Source organism: Crinia signifera, chromosome 1 (assembly GCF_055691185.1).
Source record: "Crinia signifera chromosome 1, ASM5569118v1, whole genome shotgun sequence".
Taxonomy (NCBI): domain Eukaryota; kingdom Metazoa; phylum Chordata; class Amphibia; order Anura; family Myobatrachidae; genus Crinia; species Crinia signifera.
In genome coordinates, this window is record NC_139217.1 from 417882445 (window position 1) to 417902781 (window position 20337).

Genomic DNA, 20337 nt, shown 5'->3' on the forward strand with positions numbered 1-20337 from the left:
GCGACCAGCCGGGGGGCGGGTTGGAGCTAGTAGTGACTGGCCGGGGGGGATCCTGCAGTACAGTGCTAGTGAACCGGGGGGGGGAGGTGAGGTGGTGCCGCTGCTTACCTTACCAGATGCTGCAGCTGTAGCCGGTGATGACGCCATCCAGGAGCGACCGGCGGCCGTCGTCTAACTGCTCAAAGCCGCGGCCGGCCGCGGCCATGTTTAGTGTGGGCAGGACAGCCGGGCAGCGGCCCAGGGGGGGAGAGCAGCGGTTTAGTAGGAAATGTGGTCCGGCCCACCGGGAAATCGTCCGGTTTCCCAGCGGCCCAATCCGCCTCTGCGCATAGATGTCACAGAGTAACCACAGTTTGATTGACAGAAAGCCAGCATTTAAGGGTGGAAACATGGATTTTGTCTGGGTGTGTTTGCGTGCCCAGGCGTTTTTTGGGTGGCTCTTTGACACCATTAATGACCACTTGCATCCTGATTCTTTAGCAGATTAGTGGAAGCCCTAGACTGGCGCAAATGGAAAAAAACTGTTAAATGGTTCAATTTCTGTGAAAATATCCATGTTTGCAATGCACACTCAAATTTGCAAGAAGCGTCTTTTCTTTCTGTCCTGGCGGCGGTTTTCTGCATGCAGTCCACTGCGAATTCAAATATGAAGAAAATTGGCAGAAGGTCCAAACTTTGAATCAAAGATCCTGATATTTTGTTTATCTGGCACGACACAGTTATTCTTCTTCTTGCCGTTTATGCGAGTCTAAATCCAGCTTTTTATAATTACTCATGACCCTTACCTGCATGTGATCAGGTGGGTTTCAGAAGTCTACGACTTGATCACTCAAGTTCTAACTTCAGCTCTTACTGTATATCTGTACTCCACCTTTGCTGCCCGTTGTATCTTATTCTGTCTACTCTAGAAAATGAACTCTTTTACGGTGATTAAAACAGCGGCATGGTCAGGATGTGCTATTCTAGAACATTATGACCACCAACATGGCACCAACATAGTAAAATTAAGCTACTTTAATAAGCAGAATTGTGCACAGCCGAACAACACAGGATGTTTGGTGGCACATCAATGCTAAATAAATCCCCCCCCCCACCCCCAAAAAAGGGACATGTTTCTATTCTCAAAACATCAAATTGTACAATTTTACTAATGTCTTGAATTGAGTCCTTGTTTTTCACACTTGTACTTGGACTATACTATTATTTATTTATTAGCAGTTTCTTTTATATAGACAGCATATTCCATTGCGCTTTACAAAGGAGACAGTGATACAACAAACAGGGTATATACAGACGAATTCGGTATGAAATCCCGACGGTCAAAATCCCGACAGGGTCAAAATCCCGAATGGGACAAAATCCCGACAAGGTCAAAATCCTGACAAGGTCAAAATCCCGACATTTAAAATACCGACAAGGACAAAATCCTGACATTTAAAATCCTGGCAAGATCAAAATACCGACATATAGAATGTACAGTTGAAACAGTCAACATGACTTTTGGTCGACAGGTCGCGAGGTCGACATGGGTTTTTTCACAGTTTTTTTTACCCGAATGTCGACACAGTTGACATGGAGACAGTTGGAAGTGAACTGCAGCCGATCGCATTTTTCACTGTTTTTTTACCCGAATGTCGGATTTTGTCCTTTACGGTATTATGACCCTGTCGGGATTTTGACTGCATCCCATACAGACAGTCAAAAGGTAGGAGGGCCCTGCTCTCAAGCTTACAATCGATATAAATAAAATATCTTACATTTGATGTTTATTAGACTTTTTTAATTACATTTTTCCCACTATAATTCTGTCCGGACGTAGCATTAAAACATCCAAGGGCCAGTGTTGATTATGTCTGCTCTTGTTTTAAATTTGTTACTCGATTTTTTTTCCCCGTTATACTGCTACAGCTAAAGCTTCTCATAAACAGGAAATTAATCATGTTTAGGCACATTAGCAAATACAGGTAATATATGGGATGAATATTTATCTATATTATAAATATTGAGCTTAAATTCCTAACCACAATTGAAAAGCAATTAATTCTCATCAGCTACACTGAAATGTGTTAGTACCTGCGGAAATATAACCCAACGTAATGTATTGTCACATGTGACACTGATTAACAGTTGTGAGACACTGCTTTCATATTTGTTTTGCAAGGTATTGGGCTTTTAATTAAAAAGGTGAAAGACAAAGAACAGCAACTTTAATTATGATAAGTGTTGTCATGTTGATTTTGTGTTTTATTAAGCTTCAAGCAAAGAAAAAGCTTAGCCAGTGTTGTCTGCCTAATGATATTCTTTAAAAAAAATGATTTTTTCCATTATTTTTAAGTAGAAATGATGAACACAGCACTGTAATATAATAAGCACTGCATTGTTGTAAAATCTTAAGTATGATCTCCAAGGTTATACAAACATTGTAAAACATCTCTTGCAGCTGACTTTGAGCTCAGATGTGTTTTCTATACCTACTGTACAGCTCCACCGCCATTCTTAATGTCTGGTCTACTGTAGAGTTCAAAGATGATCCATTCTAAATCGTTTAGAATCATAAAGAATAATATATTTTTTTTGTAGTTTAGACGTACTTACTTTATATCTCTGCTTGTGCTTAAGAATTTATCCCTTTATATTTTCTACAGTATTTCCCTCAGGCCTGTACTGACCTTCCATATCCCTTGCTAATCTACTTTTTTTTTTAAACCGAGAATTCCATCCTTGATGTATTAATGTCAGTAAACTGTCTTGCTGTGTATCAGGGACCACATGTAATTCGTCTTTCAGTACCAGTCATACAGTCTAGACTCCTGATGGAGAAAATCCCACATGAACACATCAATTACCGTTCATTCCAAGGGCTCTTTTTAAGTAAAAAACTGAATAATATTACACAGAGCTGTGGGGAGGAGCCTATGAAGCAAGGCATCATGGAAGCTAGAGGGAGGAGCAATTATCAGGGGTCCCAGCCGATCACATCACGTAGGTAGAGGAAAGTATACATCAAGAGATGATATTATGTATGCTTCACAAAGATGAAATCAGTCAGTGCCTGCCACAGTCTGTATAAATCAAGTGAAGTGTGGCAATAGGAAGGGAGAGGGAGATCGTCATGAAATTGGCCCTTCTGCCTGTCACAGGCAGGCGCAGGCTGCGACAGCCCAGCAGTGACAGCGCACCTCATCTCAACAAGGGAGCAGAGCGGGGAGAGCACCTCCCTGCTTCTCATACCTTCCTGAGCAGACAGTGCCACCGCTGACTCAGCCCCCGCATTCTCCTGCCTCCAGCTGCCACAGGTACTGCACTGGGACACTGTGCCCACGTGATGCTGGCTCCCCCGCGCAACTGCTAGGGCTGCGGAGCCCTAGTTATGCCACTGAAATCAGTGCACTTAAGTATGGCGATAGCTTAGAGATTGCATTCTTCAGCTAACAAGCTAGACAAATGCAAATTGCGTTTACTAAATAGACCCTCTAATAGATGCTAATTATATAATGCACGCTGTACAAGATTCACATCTCTGTTACAATCATTTGCTTAATGCAAATTATTGTAACTTCAAAGGTATTTCAAACTCTGTGTGTACAGTATTCTTATATGATTCATGGATCAATTCTGCAGACATCTCGTATAAGCAACTGCAGTTGTCCACCCTCTTGGCAATTTGTCATTCCCATTGATCATTCACATGATGTTGTAAATGCAACCCAACTAACTCCACATTTCCAAGGTTCCAGTATTACTTTCTCTAAGGACAAGCGAATAGCAACATTTTCAATCTCCCTTTAATTACCAGGGCACAGCTTCCAGAGACCGGTGGTGGCTGCCCTTGAGCAATGAACTTATGGAACATTGTTGCGTGTGACAAGTGCTAATGTGTCCTTGTTTGCCATTCTAATGCCATACAAATGATTGATCATGATCCTCTAGCACAGAATACAAGGTGTCTACCTTATATCTCATAAAAATTCAAAGTGAAATGAATAAAGCAATGATTCCCTAGAGTATGTGTTAAGATGACATTCTGTTACATGTAGCAGAGATTGGATGTGTTAAGCATTTCTCCAAGAAAGTAATAATTTTTTTCTGGAGATGCAAATTACAAATGTAATTAATTTTTTTTTTAATTACAATACTGCAATTGTGACCAAAAAAAGACTGTTTGCTACATATTAAACTGATTATCTCAACAAAAAAGGAAGAGTTTTTATTTCATGAGTACATTATCAAACTAAGTATACATCATGATAAATATTTATCTAGCTGACCCGCCCGGCGTTGCCCAGGAAAACCTTGGGGTTTTTTTAATTTCCAAAATTGCTGTTAAAGCCTCCACCATAACGTTAGAATGTGTTTGCATTGATGACAGCAATGAAATCAGGTGTGGTGTTGTTGTTTGAAACACACCGCTACTGTCTTGATAGCTTGTGTGTTGATGAATTCCACATCCACTCCTGAGATGTAGCACATACTGTATGATGCATTTATTTTTTGTGTGTTCTGTGTGTTTGTGTGTGTGTTGTACTGTTTTGTGTGTGTGTGTGTGTGTGTGTGTTGTAGTGTATGTGGGTGTGCATTGTACTGTTTTTGGTGGTTATTTTGGTTCACTCTTTCTGACAAATTCCTTCTTAGATGGACAACACCATGTGCACTGCAGGGGGGGCAGATCTAACATGTGCAGCGATAATTAGATTTGGGTGAGTTATTTTGTTTCTGTGCAGGGAGAATACTGACTGCTTTATATTTACACTGCAATATAGATCTCACTTTGAAGTAAAACCCCACCAAAATCTACTTCTCTCTGCACAAGTAACATCTACCCCACCTGCAGTGCACATGGGGGTTTATTCTAGTTCATTCTTTCTGACAAAATCCTTCTTAGCTAGACAAAACCATGTGCACTGCAGGGGGGCAGATGTAACATGTGCAGAGAGAAATAGATTTGGGTGAGATTTTTTGTTTCTGTGCAGGGAAAATACTGACTGCATGATTTTACACTGCAATATAGATCTCACTTTGAAGAAAAACCCCACCCAAATCTAATTCTCTCTGCACAAGTTACATCTGCCCCACCCGCAGTGCACATGGTTTTATCCATCTAAGAAGGATTTTGTCAGAAAGAATGAACTAGAATAACCCCCATGGTTTTGTCCATCTAAGAAGGAATTTGTCAGAACGAGTGAACCAAAATAACCCCCTTTGTGTGTGTGTGTGTGTGTGTGTGTGTGTGTGTGTGTGTTGTAGTGTATGTACAGTAGGTGTGTGTGTTGTTCTGTGTGTGTGGTGTGTTATGTATGTGCGTATGAATGTGTTGTGTTGTGTGTATCTGTCCAATGTGCAAGTGTGTGAGGTGCAATCAATTTCTAAGTGCAGTTTCCCAAAAACGGCTTTGAGGGGCACTCTCCTGGGTCCAGAGGTACCTTGTTGCCAAATGTGGTGGCTCTGAGTGACACGGTGTCCCAGCAATGCAACAGACACACACTCTTCAACTTATTATATAGATTATTTATGTTGCAGCTGCTGTGCAGACCATCTATTTATATTGTGTTTTATGTGTATTTTATTGTTTTGGAATGTTTTATAATCTTAGATGATTAAACTTAAAATTGGCTAATCTGTTATGTTTGCCACAGTCATTGGCATTAGAAAAGGGATATGGGCCATTCCTGGGTGTCACCCTCAGAGGGGAGTGACACCATAATGCCAGCTTCTCCACAGTGGTCAGAGCCAGGTGCTGCAGTGTGACACTTCTCCTACAGCATCAGGTTCCTGTCAGTGCAGCCACTAGTCTACATCTTGAGTCAGTGGTTCCCAAACTGTGTGCCTAGGCAACCTGGGGTGCCTCAGGACACTTGCAGGGGTGCCTTGGGTTGGTGGACCAGGATCAATTCATATTATTTATGGTCAATGTAACAGGCAAAACCAGTGCTGGTGGCTGCCAATCATAATATATGTGGACAAACAGAAGCAAATCCTGTCCCTCACCAGATAACTGTGACATATTAACACAATGCACTTCATTTCATATTTTTTTCCTGAATTTCTCGATAAGAAGCATTTGGCCTAGGGGAGCCTTGAAAATATTTTGATGCTCTAGGGCGCTGTGATTCAAAAAAGTTTGGGAACCCCTGTCTTGAGTGATGTCACTGGGATTCCTGTAAGCTGTTCCCCCATTAAAGACCAACCCTGGAACTAGCGACAAAATTTCAACAGCCGACATCCCGTTCATAAATATGCAGGGTCTTGCTGCAGTAGATGGGGGGGGGGGGGGGGGGGGGGGGGGTAAAGTGAAGGCACTAGGCAGAGGCGTAACTCTCAGAGGCAATGGAGTCAACCTACCTTTGTGCTCCAAGCACCTGCATGTACAGCAGAACAAACACCAAACATCGGCTGTCCGACCGCACACATAGTGGTCCGACTCAATCAGAATAAGGTCCTCAGTGCAGGTGCCATGTTTTCACAGACCTATAGAAATTGAAGATGGCACAGACACTAGTGCCATGCTCTGTTTAGGATATTCACCAATAGGAGAGGGGAGATCACAAGGAGGCCACACATTGGCCTTCCCCTCTCTTGAACCGCCACTATCTATACAGTAGCTGATATTTGAAATAATCGCTCATGTTAATTAACAAACATTGAATAATGCACCTGCATGTAATTATGCTGACTATTGATGTCCATGAGATGTTCCATGACCATATGAAAGCACCAACTATGGATATCTGTTATAACTGATTAGTGGGGTGCATAGTTCCTTCTTATGTACAACTTTGAACAATTAAATAGTCTCATAGTACATTATGTTCTAAGAACGCTGACATCCATTTTTGTACCTCCAATATGTATGGCCTTGTGGAACCCTTGTACCCCCGTATAAATAAATTCTAATATTTTTTTCAGAGTTGCAGCTATACATTAAACTTGAATTTTATACTAAACTAGTTATTATGCAGAGCAATTACATCATATGTTTTAAAGAATATTTAGAAAAATGTATGGAAATAAGAATATATTTAATCCCTTTAAGAACAATTGTAGTGTTAAAGTTATTAACTGGTTCAATTATTATTATTTTTTTTCAGATAAATTTACAAAGGAAAATGAGAGTCACCGGTGTTATTTCTCAAGGTGCGAAGAGAATAGGAAGCCCTGAATATATAAAATCGTATAAAATAGCATACAGTGATGACGGAAAGTCATGGTCAACATACAAAGTAAAGCGAACCAATGAAGATATGGTAAGTCATTTATCTTAAATGAGACTTATATTGACATGGAACACCTCTCCACTCCAATTTCCCACATCAAAACCGTTGTACAATTATCTGGCTACAGTACTGCCATGCAAAGCTAAGGAGGCATACACACAGGGGGATATTGGGGCGTATTCTAAATGATCTAGATTGCTCACAAATGAAGCATGGATCGCTTCATGTATATGTCCAATAGCGATAGTGATGTGTGGTCCCGCGCGTCACCATCACATATTCAGATCTAGATAGGTCATCTACATGTGCTCAAGAAAGCACTTGTTGGCAGGGCCGGATTTGTGCCTAGGCCCGTGAGGCACCGGCCTCAGGGCGGCACCAATTAAGGGCGGCAGGCAGGCTGACATTCTGTTAAATAGCAGCATGGCAAAGCGGGTGGGCATCGGTGAGTGACGAGCGCCACTGCCGCAGACATGAATTATCATATGTCGCGGCAGCGCCGCTCGTCACCCGCCACTGCCCACCGACTCTGTCATGCACATTACATCACCGCTTAGTGGCTGGGTCCGACGGTCCCCCTGCGTGTCCAGAAATGGCTCAGGCTCACTGCTGCCGGCTCCTGCCCATTGGCTACTCTACACACACACAGTCTATTGGCTGCTGTGTATCCAGCAGCTGAGCTGAGCGGCGCGCAGATCCCCCCTGCGCTCAGTTGTTAGTCACAGTGTGTGAGCCGGAGAGAGACTGACGGAGACACTGTGCTAATCACTGTACGAAAAAAGTGCCTCCCTCCCTCCGGGTCCTCCGTACAGTGAGCAGTCCAGAGTGCTTAAAAAAATATTAAGGTGGGCTACAGATAAATTTTAATGAAATATATTAATAACAATGTATATACATATATGATTACATTAAAATAGGGTGGGGGGGGCACAAAAATGTTGTGCCTAGGGGAGGCCTGACCCCTAAATTCGCCCCTGCTTGTTGGCACAGATTGCTTAGCATACAACACTATATGTGTATGGATGGTCTAGTCAGCGATGTGTGCTGAGCGATCTGTGCTAACAGCAAACCGCTGTGTCTTTATATGCCTCGGCTGTGTTATAATATGCTAAGGCTTTTTGTATACACAGACATTTCCTGCCAGCTTCTCTGGTCCACTGCTACATCCAAGGATGCAGCATCTGATCATTTGCTTGGACATTGGTCACTGGGTCGGGAGAAAAAAACACTCAGTGTGTATGCACTGAGAGCCAGATGTATCAAGCTTCAAAAAGTGATAAAATGGAGAGTTAAAAACAACCAGCCAATCAGCTCCTACCTGTCATTTTTTAAACCCAGCCTCTAGCCTGACAGATTGGAGCTGATTGGCGGGTTATTTATCACTTTCAACTTGATCACTTTTTGAAGCTTGATGCTGCGCATCTGATCATCAGTGATTTTCCAGCCAGCGATTTTCACTACATCGATGGCTATACACGCCAGGCAAAGAAATGCCCTATGTGTGTGTATGGACCTATAGCCTTATCTCTTGTCATTTTCCCTATGACTTTAATCTTTGTAGTCTTGCTGATGCTGTTGTTTCCTGCCTTCCATTAAATATCTACTGCACACATGTGTTTGTCCCCTTTACTTGTTGTCTGTGCCATGTATTTTTCAGGCCAAGCTAGTGTCATCTTATTCTAATACACACTGGGTGATTTTGTGCTGAAAGCAGCTCAGCTTTGTCATTTGAGCTGCTTTCAGCTCAAAAGTCATCCAGTGTGTATGGGATAGCGGTGGGTGATGATGTGCACCGTCCAATAAAAAATGAGTCACCGGATGGTCAGCTAACTAAAGACACCTGGAATTTTTCGCAAACTCTCTAATCATGTCAACATTTTGTCAGTGTCGACATGAATGTCAATATGGTAATTATGACAGGACTTATTTTAAAATGCTACATTTTGACATTATACAGATAAACGCGGGTCGGGAGCAGAAAGTAAGTGTGGTTAATTAAGCCCACTCAAAGCACAGCACCTGTGTCCCGATTCTCCTGCTCACAAGCAAGTCTTTGTGAAATCTTTGCGCTGGTTTTCTTCCCTATTCTCATTTTGACATTATGTTCATGTCAACATTCTCATATCACAATGATGAATATTGACATGCTCATGTTACAATTATAAATATTGGCCAAATATAATGCTTATTATTTATTTACTGTCATTTATTTATTTATTATCAGTTTCTTATATAGCGCAGCAAATTCCGATGCGCTTTACAAGCAAACGATGATACAACAAACTGGGTCAAAAAGGTCGGAGAACCCTGCACGCAAGCTTACAATCTATAGGGAAAATCCCTATTGAACAGAGGCATACAGATATAACTAGGCTCAGTTCTGTCACGATGCGTTTGCACATTTCATGGCAGCATGCTCTTCGTGGCAATCACACCATTCAGTCCATACGGGCATGTGTGTGATGGCATGCACGCTCCCATTCATGAGAACACTTTCATAGTCACTTTGTCACAATAGGAATATGCACCGAGCTTGGACACATTTATATGCAGTGGAGATTCTGACAGCTTTGTGGGTAAGGACGAGTAATTTAGATTGCAGTTTGGAGGATACAGAAAGCTAGGGTTAGGATTTACAAAGCAATGCAGCAGATGTGGGGTGGTGAGAGAAGATCAGTCTTTCTGAAGCATTTAAGTTAGATTGAAGTGGTGACAGAGGTGTAAGGGGATGACCGATAACAAAAGGTTGCAATAGTGAAGGCAGAAGAAGATGTGTTTTGCTAGCATCTAATGGGTCCTGCACACATAGAGATTTGTACCAGAGATTTAGCAAGGGAGATTCAGCATGAGAGATTCCCCTTGAGCTTCGCTTATTCTAGATCTCAGAAAGTCCCAGCGATGTGCACAATTGTTTAAGCATGGGAGATCTAAGTTAAGCAAGTTAATGAAGATCGCTGGTCGCTATTGCCACACACAAAACACGTGAGATGTGCAGTCTTGCTATGCGATCTGACTATATTCATCCAGTAGTCTGGTTATACATCTCCCAGCAATAGCAACGCGTGGGGCCGCCCTATATGCACAGCGAAGTGTGTTTAGTTTCTAAGCAATCTAATCAAATTAAGTCAGATCGCTTAGAAAATAGCCCCTTATCGCTATGTGTGCAGACCCCATCACACCTCTAGAAAATAAAAAATGTGTAGAAAAGTCCCAGGGTGCTTCCCGTGGGACATACCAGTCAAGCGCCATTCCCGTAGGAGATACCAGTCAAGCGCCATCATTTCCATATTTGTTCTGGTCCATCACACCTTTAAACTATGTGGTAGATTATTTTGTTTTTTATTTTGCTGCCGTTCTATTCCTCTATATCCTACAAAAAAGCTCAAGGTTCATCAAATAATGGGGGCATCTCCTGTGCCCTGCCCTCTTCAGGTCGGTTCTCAGGTTTTCAGCATGATTGAAGTGTTTGCCCTGACTTCCAAACCTTTGATCTTCCTTTTCTTAAGCTATTGCTTTGATGACTTGGATGCGCACTTTGGATATTTATCACGTTGGAAGATGAAATTCTTAAGCTTCAGTTTTCTAACAAAAAAGCAGAGCAAAAATATTCTCCGTTGTCCTAGAAAGCAAGTTTTACTTTTTGTATTATTGGTCAGCTCCTATTTAAGAGTTAATTAATTGGAGTTTGCCAAATATATTTCTCATGAAGGCATTACACCTTTTATCTAATAAATTATAATACACAAAAATAGAGAAAAGTCAAAGTAAAGAGTACACAAAGGACCAGTTTTATGTATGTTTTAATTAAAACCCTAAGAAGTGTATATATATATATATATATATATATATATATACACTTTTTACTGCTTTTCTACACTGTTTAGGCATAGTGTAATATAACTAATATATTGAATTAAAATATAGGTAAATGTCAAAAGCTTCTAAGTGTGTCTATGCATAATCCAGTTGTATCTTGATGTATACTGGGAGAGTTCCCTTTATCTTCATTTTGTGAATAATGTCAATTTTTCCTCTTCACCAGTTTTACTGAAGGGTATCAGATTCTACAATAAATGGCACAGTCGGTTTGGGTTTTCAGGACAATATTAATATACAGTACAGTATGTATTTATCCTTGTAAATGCCGCTGTATGTATTGACCCGTAACATAGACTATGCAATACCCTCAGTCGGTGAGATTTTCCACATGAGTTTAATAACATGTTCCAAAAATATAGGCTGTTAATTAGAGTTGCTAATTAAATATAATTACTCTCTCATTTACTGATGTAATATCATAAAGAATCTTATATTCTATTCCCAGTGCTTCCGACAGAGGCCAGCAGAGTTTGTGCGACAGTATATCTTGATATTACTAAATCTTGATATTAGTAAAATTTAGAATAAAATGATATGTAGAAGGTGATTGGTTGCTAAGGGCAACAGATCTTCAATCCCCCTTGACACACGTCCGTTGCATCAGAGAAATGGTTTTAGTGTAGGAGTATAGTGCTCAGGTGTTCTCATAAAATAGTATGTAGGTTTTATATCACCATATGTCCAATAAATCTCCTGGTAAGAGTTCACTATGTCCAATAGGTCTGACAATGTGTGAGGAATCCTCAGATTTTCTCCAAATAAAACAGAGAAACACAGATGGTGCAAATAACGTTTTGAAACATAAAATTTTAATTATAAATTGCACTCACAGACAGATGATTTTAAAAGCATATAGAGGGAGTCCCCAGGCAAATCAGCAACCACAGATGTTAAGTAGCAAGCGTCCTGAGCAGCACCCGGTCCGGACCAGTCAGCTGCTCCACACTCGTGCTGTATGCAGTATGCCGTTCCACCAAGGGCAGGTTCTCCTCCTCTGCCACACTTAACGCGTTTCTGGAATAGTCCCTTCTTCAGAAGTGTGGCTTTTCGGTTACATGACAGGGTTTAAATACCCTGTGCTCAATGTAATCTAATCGGAACTGTTTTCCGGTGTTCACGCTCGTGAACCCGGAAACAATATGGCCGTGCGTTCCATTCGGCCAGAAGTACGCATTGTTTGCGTTCCACTTCACCGGAAGCGCCCGTCTCCGGCGCTAGCTATAATAATACACATATTCTAAAGATATTTTTCTACAGTACATAAACTCCGCTCATTATTGCAACATATATTTTGAGACAGAGAGTTGCAAAAAGAAATAAGAGGATACATGTTAATGTCCGTTGCATGCTGCATGTGATGGGGCGGGGCTTAACAGCAGGGGGGAGTTAGTTATATAAAGTTCTTTACTACTAAGAGGGTGTGGTAGGTACTATTATTAGGATTTAAGACCACAGGTGGGTCTATTACCAATGGAGGGTGGGAAGTTATTTTATAATGAGGATATATGGACATGGGGGGAGGGACCCCATGATATTTTTTTTTTAGAATATTTTTATATTATTAATAATATTATTAAAAAATACTTTTTTAAACTTTATCAAGTTCTAAAAAAGGACAATTTATGAGCTGGTTTGTGGGGAAAAATCCTTAGATAAGTGGTTATATACAGTACTTGCAAATGAAGATCTGAGCTGTTTATATATGAAGCTGTAGCCAAAACTTCTGGCTCCAGGCCATCTTTTGATGTAGATTTATATCTAACCAAGTACTGTATTCCAGTTATCAGTGCCATTACTAGACATTTTAGTGCCATGTGCCAGAAAATTAATTGGTGCCCCCACCACCACCCATACAGAAAATAGGGATGGCGAAGTATATATGGGCGTGACTAAATGGGGAGGGGGCACGTACCCAAACACACATTACTGACACGCCCCTCCATTACTGATTCCCCATTTCCAGCACAAATTACTGACCTCCTCCTTCCAACACATTACTGACACCATCCCTCAAAGCACATATTAGAGACCCCACTCCCCTTGAAAGCACATATTACTGACACCCCTTCCAAGCACAAAACACTGACATCTCCTCCTAGCACACATTACTGACACCACACCTTCCAACTTTGACATTATGTAATTTAGGACATGCCTCGCCAAAGGCCTGTTTTTGGCAATTTTAGTTGCATCCCTAGCACTCCCCTAGCAGCTGGGTAGCCCCCAGCCTCCCTCCCTGCTCTGTAGAGAGGCTGTATGCATACGCATATGCATCTATTCACAGATCCCCAGCTGTTCTAAGGAAGTAGAGCAGCCATGATCTCCAGTTTCCCCTACTGCCCTCAGGACGCTGTGACCCGTGGCAGGGACAGTGGGACAGTCTACAATTAGCGGGACTGTTCCACAGTAATTGGGACAGTTTGGAGGTACAGTATGCTGACACAACCCCTCAAAGTAAACATTAATGACACTGCCCTCCCCCTCCCAGCACACATTACAGACCTCCCGTCCAAGCACACATAACTGACTGCCCTCTCAGCACACATTAGTGACACCTCCATCCCCCTCCCAGCACACATTCCTGACACCCCCAGCAGGACTTGCCTGAGCCTTTGCTGTACTCTATGGGCTTCTGAGTCGCTTGCTAGTGCTGCTGCAGGCTGCCTTGCTTCTCCTGCCTGTGGGGCTCTTCCAGTGCAGCATGTGACTTCCTGTGTATGACAGGAATCAGGCTGCAGACTGCAGAGAAAGGAAGGAGCATCTGTGCTCCCTAATACCCCTTTCACACCAACCAAAATTTCCGAACCCGCAACTAGCGCTGGTGTGGTTCCCGGGAAAAATTCCATGGAACATTTGCTGGGATTTCAACCCTGCTGGCTAGCAGGGTTGCTCCCGCAACCTGCCCGGGTTACTGGCTGATGTGAAAGGAACTTACCCGGGCAGCAGGGTCCGGCGGCGGTTAGTGGGATCCGGGTAGCAGGCGGTGGGGTCCAAGCAGCGGCAGCTGAGTTCTTGTAGTGCTATTTTCTGGGCAGTGGGGTGGGAAGCGCTGTTGAATTTGAAAACATATTGAAAAGACTGGCCGGACGCTGATTGACAAATGTGAAATTAAGGCACTTTGTGTTTTAATATGAATGTGGGGCATGGTGTGGCATAATGTGAATGAGGGCACTTTGTGGTATAATGTGAACTTGGGGCATTGTGTGACAATGTGAAAAGAGGGCACTTTGTGAGATAATGGGAACTGAGGAGCCTTTGTGGCAAAATGTGAATGTGTGACACTATGGCATAAAGTGAACTGGGTGGCACGATAGCATAATGTTAACTGAGGAACTGTGGCATAATGTGAACTTGAAGCACTGTGTAGCATAGTGTGAACTAGAGCACTACATTGTGTTCAACTCATTTTTGTAATTTAAACATTTTCATTCAGTTGCCTTCGGCCCCCAGAATCCTCAGCCCTGACCCTGACATTTATCTATACCTGGTACATTGGAAAACCCCAGTTGTTTAAATTGCATTTTATCCCACTATTAACTTTCAGTTTGCTCTTTATTACTGTATACTTCGGTTGTACAAACTAACAGCTCAAGGCCAGCATCTGAGTATTACATAGTCACACCATGTGTCTGTGTCCTCTTCATCTCTTCTGTTTGTAGAGTTCTCCTTGGCCCCAAAGGAATGTCTCTTGGGCTCTCTCAGGCAGTGGTGGCTTCAGAGATACAGATATCCTACATACTGTATCTTATCCTGCATTGTAGCTGTCTTCCCCGCAGCAAAATCATTTGTTACAGATTGGATAGAAATTAAGCTTCCAAAATATGTCAAGGAAAACAAGTGCATCACATCCACTGCACTGAAATTGTGTATCGGTGCTAAGAGAAGGGACAACACTTGGTTCACTTTCCATATCATAGCACAGCATAAAATGATCAACTGTTGTATTTCCTTAAGACTTAGTACTAAGTAATCAGTTTTGTCTTGGTTAAGGTGAACTGACAGTATAAAAATGAGTTAATGATTTTCTGTAACTCACGTCAGTGCACACTCTGGCAATAGAGAGCTACTGTAGTAACTATACGATAAGTATGGAATTAGGACAGAGGACAGCGAGGCTCGTGGCTAAAGCAGAGATCTTGCTGCATTTAGCCACGAGCCTCGATGTTTTAGTGGCTGCATGCGCCGTTCCCCCCTTGCTGCAAAAACCTAGCGAGGGGCAAACGGCGTGTGCAGGGGGTCAGTTGAATACTGACCATGCGAGCTGTGACAACGAGTAGGCAGCACTGTCACAGCTTGCAGAAAGCCTTGAAAACACCCCTCTCTGTCTTCAGAGCTCCCTCTCTCCATTTCCAGCAAGTTTGAAACAGATCAGGGTTCCTGCAAAAATTGCTTTCGCTTTCTGTTATGAAATCTTTTTAGCACATAAAGAGGTAATATGGTTCATTAAGTGCCCTCTAGTGACCAGTTGCGGTTCTTCACCTAATATAGGTGAGGAGTAGTCAGCCTTTTATATACAGTATATTGGTCGAATATTTTTTGTTTGTTATTTTAACATTTCTACAATAAACTGCCCTCCACCTACATCAAAGATACCAAGTTGTGCCTCCACTTATCCTATCACGGAGAACTGCTGTACACATGGTATTGCTCCCTCATTCCTTCTGCTGCCTTTTAAAAGCCATGAACTAAATTGGTTATCTGATTCAAACCAACATATACCTAGAGCAGAGGTTCCCAATTGCAGTCCTCAAGGCGCACAACAGCAAAGGTTTTAAGTACAAGTACAAGCACAAGATCAACACGGAAAAGTTTAAAATGAATGTTTCACATTTTGTTTATCAAGGTCAACACCTGAACACATGGACTAGGTTCCTCGCTCCACCACTGTGCTATCATCCTTTCAGCGGTCCATTCAGAGACCACATGGATGGTAAAATATGAAAAAGTTAAAAAAATTAAGAAGAAAATACCCCCCCAAAAAAACACAGGTTGACCATTTGCTTGTTGAAATTTTGATAATGTCCACCATATCTATATAGACAATATGACATAGACTTATTAAATGTTAACCTAGAAGTAGCCAGCCATCTGGACTCCCTAACTATGTAAAGTTTGGAAATTTCATAGGTTTCCTCTGGGTACTCCAGTTTCCTTCCACAATCTATATATCTATAAAAGGCAAACTACACCTCACCTATGAGAAGAAATACCGCCAGTGACCACTCAAGGCCACTCGACTGACCAAATTACTCCCTTGTCTGCTCAAAGATGTCATAACAGAAAGGAAAACCATTTTTTTTCAGAGACACTTTCACACTTGCTAGATATGAAGACAGATATGGGAGGTAGGAGCAGATAGGGACTTGGGGTGGGGTGCATAGTTTGTGGACTAAAACTTGTCACAGCTCAAAGTGAAAATACACTGCAGAAGCCACAATTTTTAAAGACATTTAACTAGCCTAAATAAATAATGGGAGGTTATTTGGCTCCTGACAAAAACTTCCACCCTAGTGTGTAAGTGTCTGAATGGGCCAAGCGGTTCTTATCTGCCCTCAAATTAAATTTCGGTGTATCTAGCCAGAAGAAGACATAAATCTCAAATTAAACTTCATTTTACTTTTAATGCAGGTATTCCGAGGAAATGTGGACAATAACACGCCCTATGCAAATTACTTCACTCCACCAATCGAAACCCAGTACATTCGATTATATCCGCAGGTGTGCAGGCGGCACTGCACTCTCAGAATGGAGCTTCTAGGCTGTGAACTATCAGGTGGGTCTAAATTAACATAATTAAATCCATTGCTCATGATTTGTTTTGCTACATTTTTGTAGTTCGTGTTTCTTCCCTGTGCATTCTTCACAGTCAGATGAGAAAATAGGCAAGCAGATGTCTGGTGGGCCGTTGGTATGACAGAATGAAACATTGCTTAGATATCATAGAACTTCGAAAATACATATGAAAAATAGAACGTTTGCAGCCAAAGGTTAAAAACGTCTGAAGCTGACAGATCGTCCATATTTATTTTCGTTGACAATAAGAAGTCTGAAGCCGCTAGATTGGCTGTGATTATTTATGTAATTCATCTTTCCTTCCAGCTGTATTGTGTTGTCAGAATTCTCATAAGGGTATGCTAACAATGGAGATGACAAATCTTGATTTGCAATAAACTGAATATAACCTTTATTGTTTTGTTTTTTTTCATGCAATATTTTTTTAAAGTACATAATCCCAAAATGCTTCTATGAATGCTATTTAATATTAAACAGCAGAAACGTATTACTATTCCGCGTGCTGTAGCAAAGGGAAATAGATACATGACCTAGCTCATTGACCCTCTGAAAAAGTTTGCAAACAGAACCTTAAGTTTGACCTTTTTGTCAGACATTATCTTAGACATAGTGCTTCTAAACCGGTAAAGCAATTTCATTTTCAGGATTTTTTTTTCTAGAGCAGGCGGTAAATCCATTTTCAGGTGCCGTTTTAGATGGCTACTCTTATTGTATAAGTGGCGGTCACCAAGTTCAAGTGTGATACAGCAAAACAATTTACGGTAAATGATTTTTGGCCATCAAGAGGCACACAAAAATGAATCAGAATTGAAAACATGCTGCTTTAATCTTTCTGTTTCACGTATATCAGGGTTTTGTGAAGTGAACAGAAGGCTTAATAAAGGTACTTCAGCAAATTAGCTTTTTGTTGTCTTTCATTCCTGACACACAATTTCACAGCCTCCAAAGTTATCTGTGATGGACTTGCTAGGTTAATTGGATTTCTGCGTTTGATTTTATTTTGAAGGTCGTGACACTTTACCTCAAAGTCAGCAGATGTGTTTTATACTAATGCACCAATACCTGGCTTCTCTTTTATTTGTTCCCGTATTTTCCGAATTAGATTTATAGAGAAGATAAGATTTGAATAGTGGAATGTAATTTTGATTGAAGCTGATGTATAGATCTGTTCTGAAAGAACTCATAGCAGATGTTTTAGTGAGTGCAAGGTTTGCACAGTAGAATCAAAGCTTAGAATGCAGGTATATTTCATTTACCACATTTTTGAATGCTACAAAATCATTTCATACTCCATTTAACTGCACAACATCAAGTAAAGCACCATTATAAATGGATGAACCATTAATACGTTAATTAATAACTAAATCTAAGACACCCCATACGTTAAGCCGAGGTGTTGCATTTTACACCTCGGCTACTGCCTGCTAGGGAGCCGTCAGGCTTCCCAGGTGATAAGATCACATATGACACATTGTATGCACTACTTTTGCATACGATCATAGGTGTGTGCAGGGGGGTGCTGGATGTGCCCAGGCACCCTTAATTCTCAACACACCCACTTGCTGCCGCTATGTCAGCCTCCAACCCTCAGCACCCTGCTTGCTCACATTTTGTTGGCGGTGGCCCCTCCAAAAATTGCGACTGCCTTGAAGGAGACAAACACTAGAGCTCTGGCGTGACCTCTAGTGTCTGTCTCCTCCAAGGTGGTGGCCATTTTTGGAGGGGATGCCGCTGACAGAATGTGGGTTGGAGGCCGGACGCAGCTTGCAGAGGAGCACGTCACACTGTTAGGAGCTCTCTGGGCAACGAACATGTATCCCCTCCCCATTCTGGCAATGAGCGTGCAACCTCTCCCCTGACAACAAGTATATAACTCCTCCCTGGCAAAGGACATATAACCCCCCTGGCAATGAACATGTAACTCCCCCTAGCAATGAGCATGTATCCCCCCTAGCAACATTTATTGTCTTTTTTTTTTTTTTTGCTCATCTATGTATTGGCAGTTGCTGCAGAACCCTTGTGGCACCATATAAATAAACAATAAGAATAATGTAGGTAAGCTCCACTTATGTGACATAATCTGTTATAGGCATTACATTGTGTAGTACTGTATAATGTGTAATAGGCATTACATTGAGTGGTATCATTTGTAATGGCCATTACTGTGGGTGGCTTTATGTGTAATGGGCATTATAGTGTGTGGCATGAGGTTTAATGGGCATTATGGTACGTGATATTATATTTAATGGGCATTATGGTGAGTGCCATTATGTGTAATTCTTTGCAGCTTACCTTTGGCACACCCGGTCCCTATTTCTAGTGTGTGGGAAGAATTATTAATTCTGAAGCCCATATACATAAATAAGTCACCTATTTAGTCTGCATTGATGTCCAGTAGGCACTGATAGACATGCCCAGTAGGCGGTGATGGACACGCCACTCCAATGGTGCACCACATAAGAAAATGGGCTGCACACTCATATGCATATGATGTATTATATGCAATGACATTGACTGCCACAGGATCTGACAAATTCTAATGGTAGCCATGGTGATCTCCGGGTCCGATCTGATTCGCATGGGACCATGCATTCTATCAGATCCAAAAGTAAAACATATATGATATAGCACTTTTCACACAGTTTATCGGCTCAATGGGTCTAAATCATGTGAAAAAGGGCCATATTGTATAAGTGTATGGCCACCTTACCAGTCCCGTACACACTAGCCGACCAGCGGCCCCGCTGATTTAATTAACTATATGGACGGTGCTACTTGGCAGTGACATAACCAGGTCCCCCCTCACAGTCGCTAAGTATATAGTCAGATTGTGCTGCATGTGCAGATGATGGGGTGTTCACTCACAATGCGCGAGAACATGCATCGATACCAATATGGAACATATACACTACAAGGGCTCTTCTGAGCGATATGTTTTAAAAAAATCATGGGTTCTTGTGTAGTTTCACGGCGCAAGCATGGCGCCGTGATACTTCCGGGTTGGGTACGCTCGCCAAACTATCTAAAATAAAGTAACTTAACTCCATGCCAACATGGATAGTTCATACCCCCACTATCCATGTTGGAATGGAGTTGATTTTAGATAGCGTGGCGAGCGTAGCGAACCACCGAGCCCGCAGCGTGGGTGAGCGAAGCGAGCCCCGTGAAATTACACAAGTACCAAATCATGTAGTGTGTATGGGGCTTTACGGCTTATCACTTTAACCAGCATTTGCCACGTGAAGTTGAGAAACAACTCCCGATGTTCTAATTCATTCATTTTAGTACAGTTTCCACTTCTTGTTGCTGCTTCCTGCTTGATGAAGGAATCTATTTGCAGACAAGAAGATGAAAACCCATTTTGTAACATTCTATGGGGGGGAATTCATTCCATTGCAATGACCCCAAAATGGTTCCAGAATAGTCAGGAGAATGTCATGGCCAGTAACAGCAA

The 20337-nt window shown here is 41.8% G+C and overlaps 1 protein-coding gene across 5 annotated transcripts in view; it reads left to right on the plus strand.

The window, feature by feature from the left end:
- Positions 1-20337, plus strand: part of EDIL3 (EGF like and discoidin domains 3) — a 510230-nt gene that overhangs the window by 378516 nt on the left and 111377 nt on the right. For all 5 annotated transcript variants that reach the window (XM_083151831.1, XM_083151829.1, XM_083151832.1 and 2 more), the window contains 2 exons: positions 7086-7241; positions 16719-16863. In XM_083151831.1, coding sequence (XP_083007957.1) covers positions 7086-7241; positions 16719-16863 — 301 coding nt within the window. The remainder of the gene's footprint in view (positions 1-7085; positions 7242-16718; positions 16864-20337) is intronic.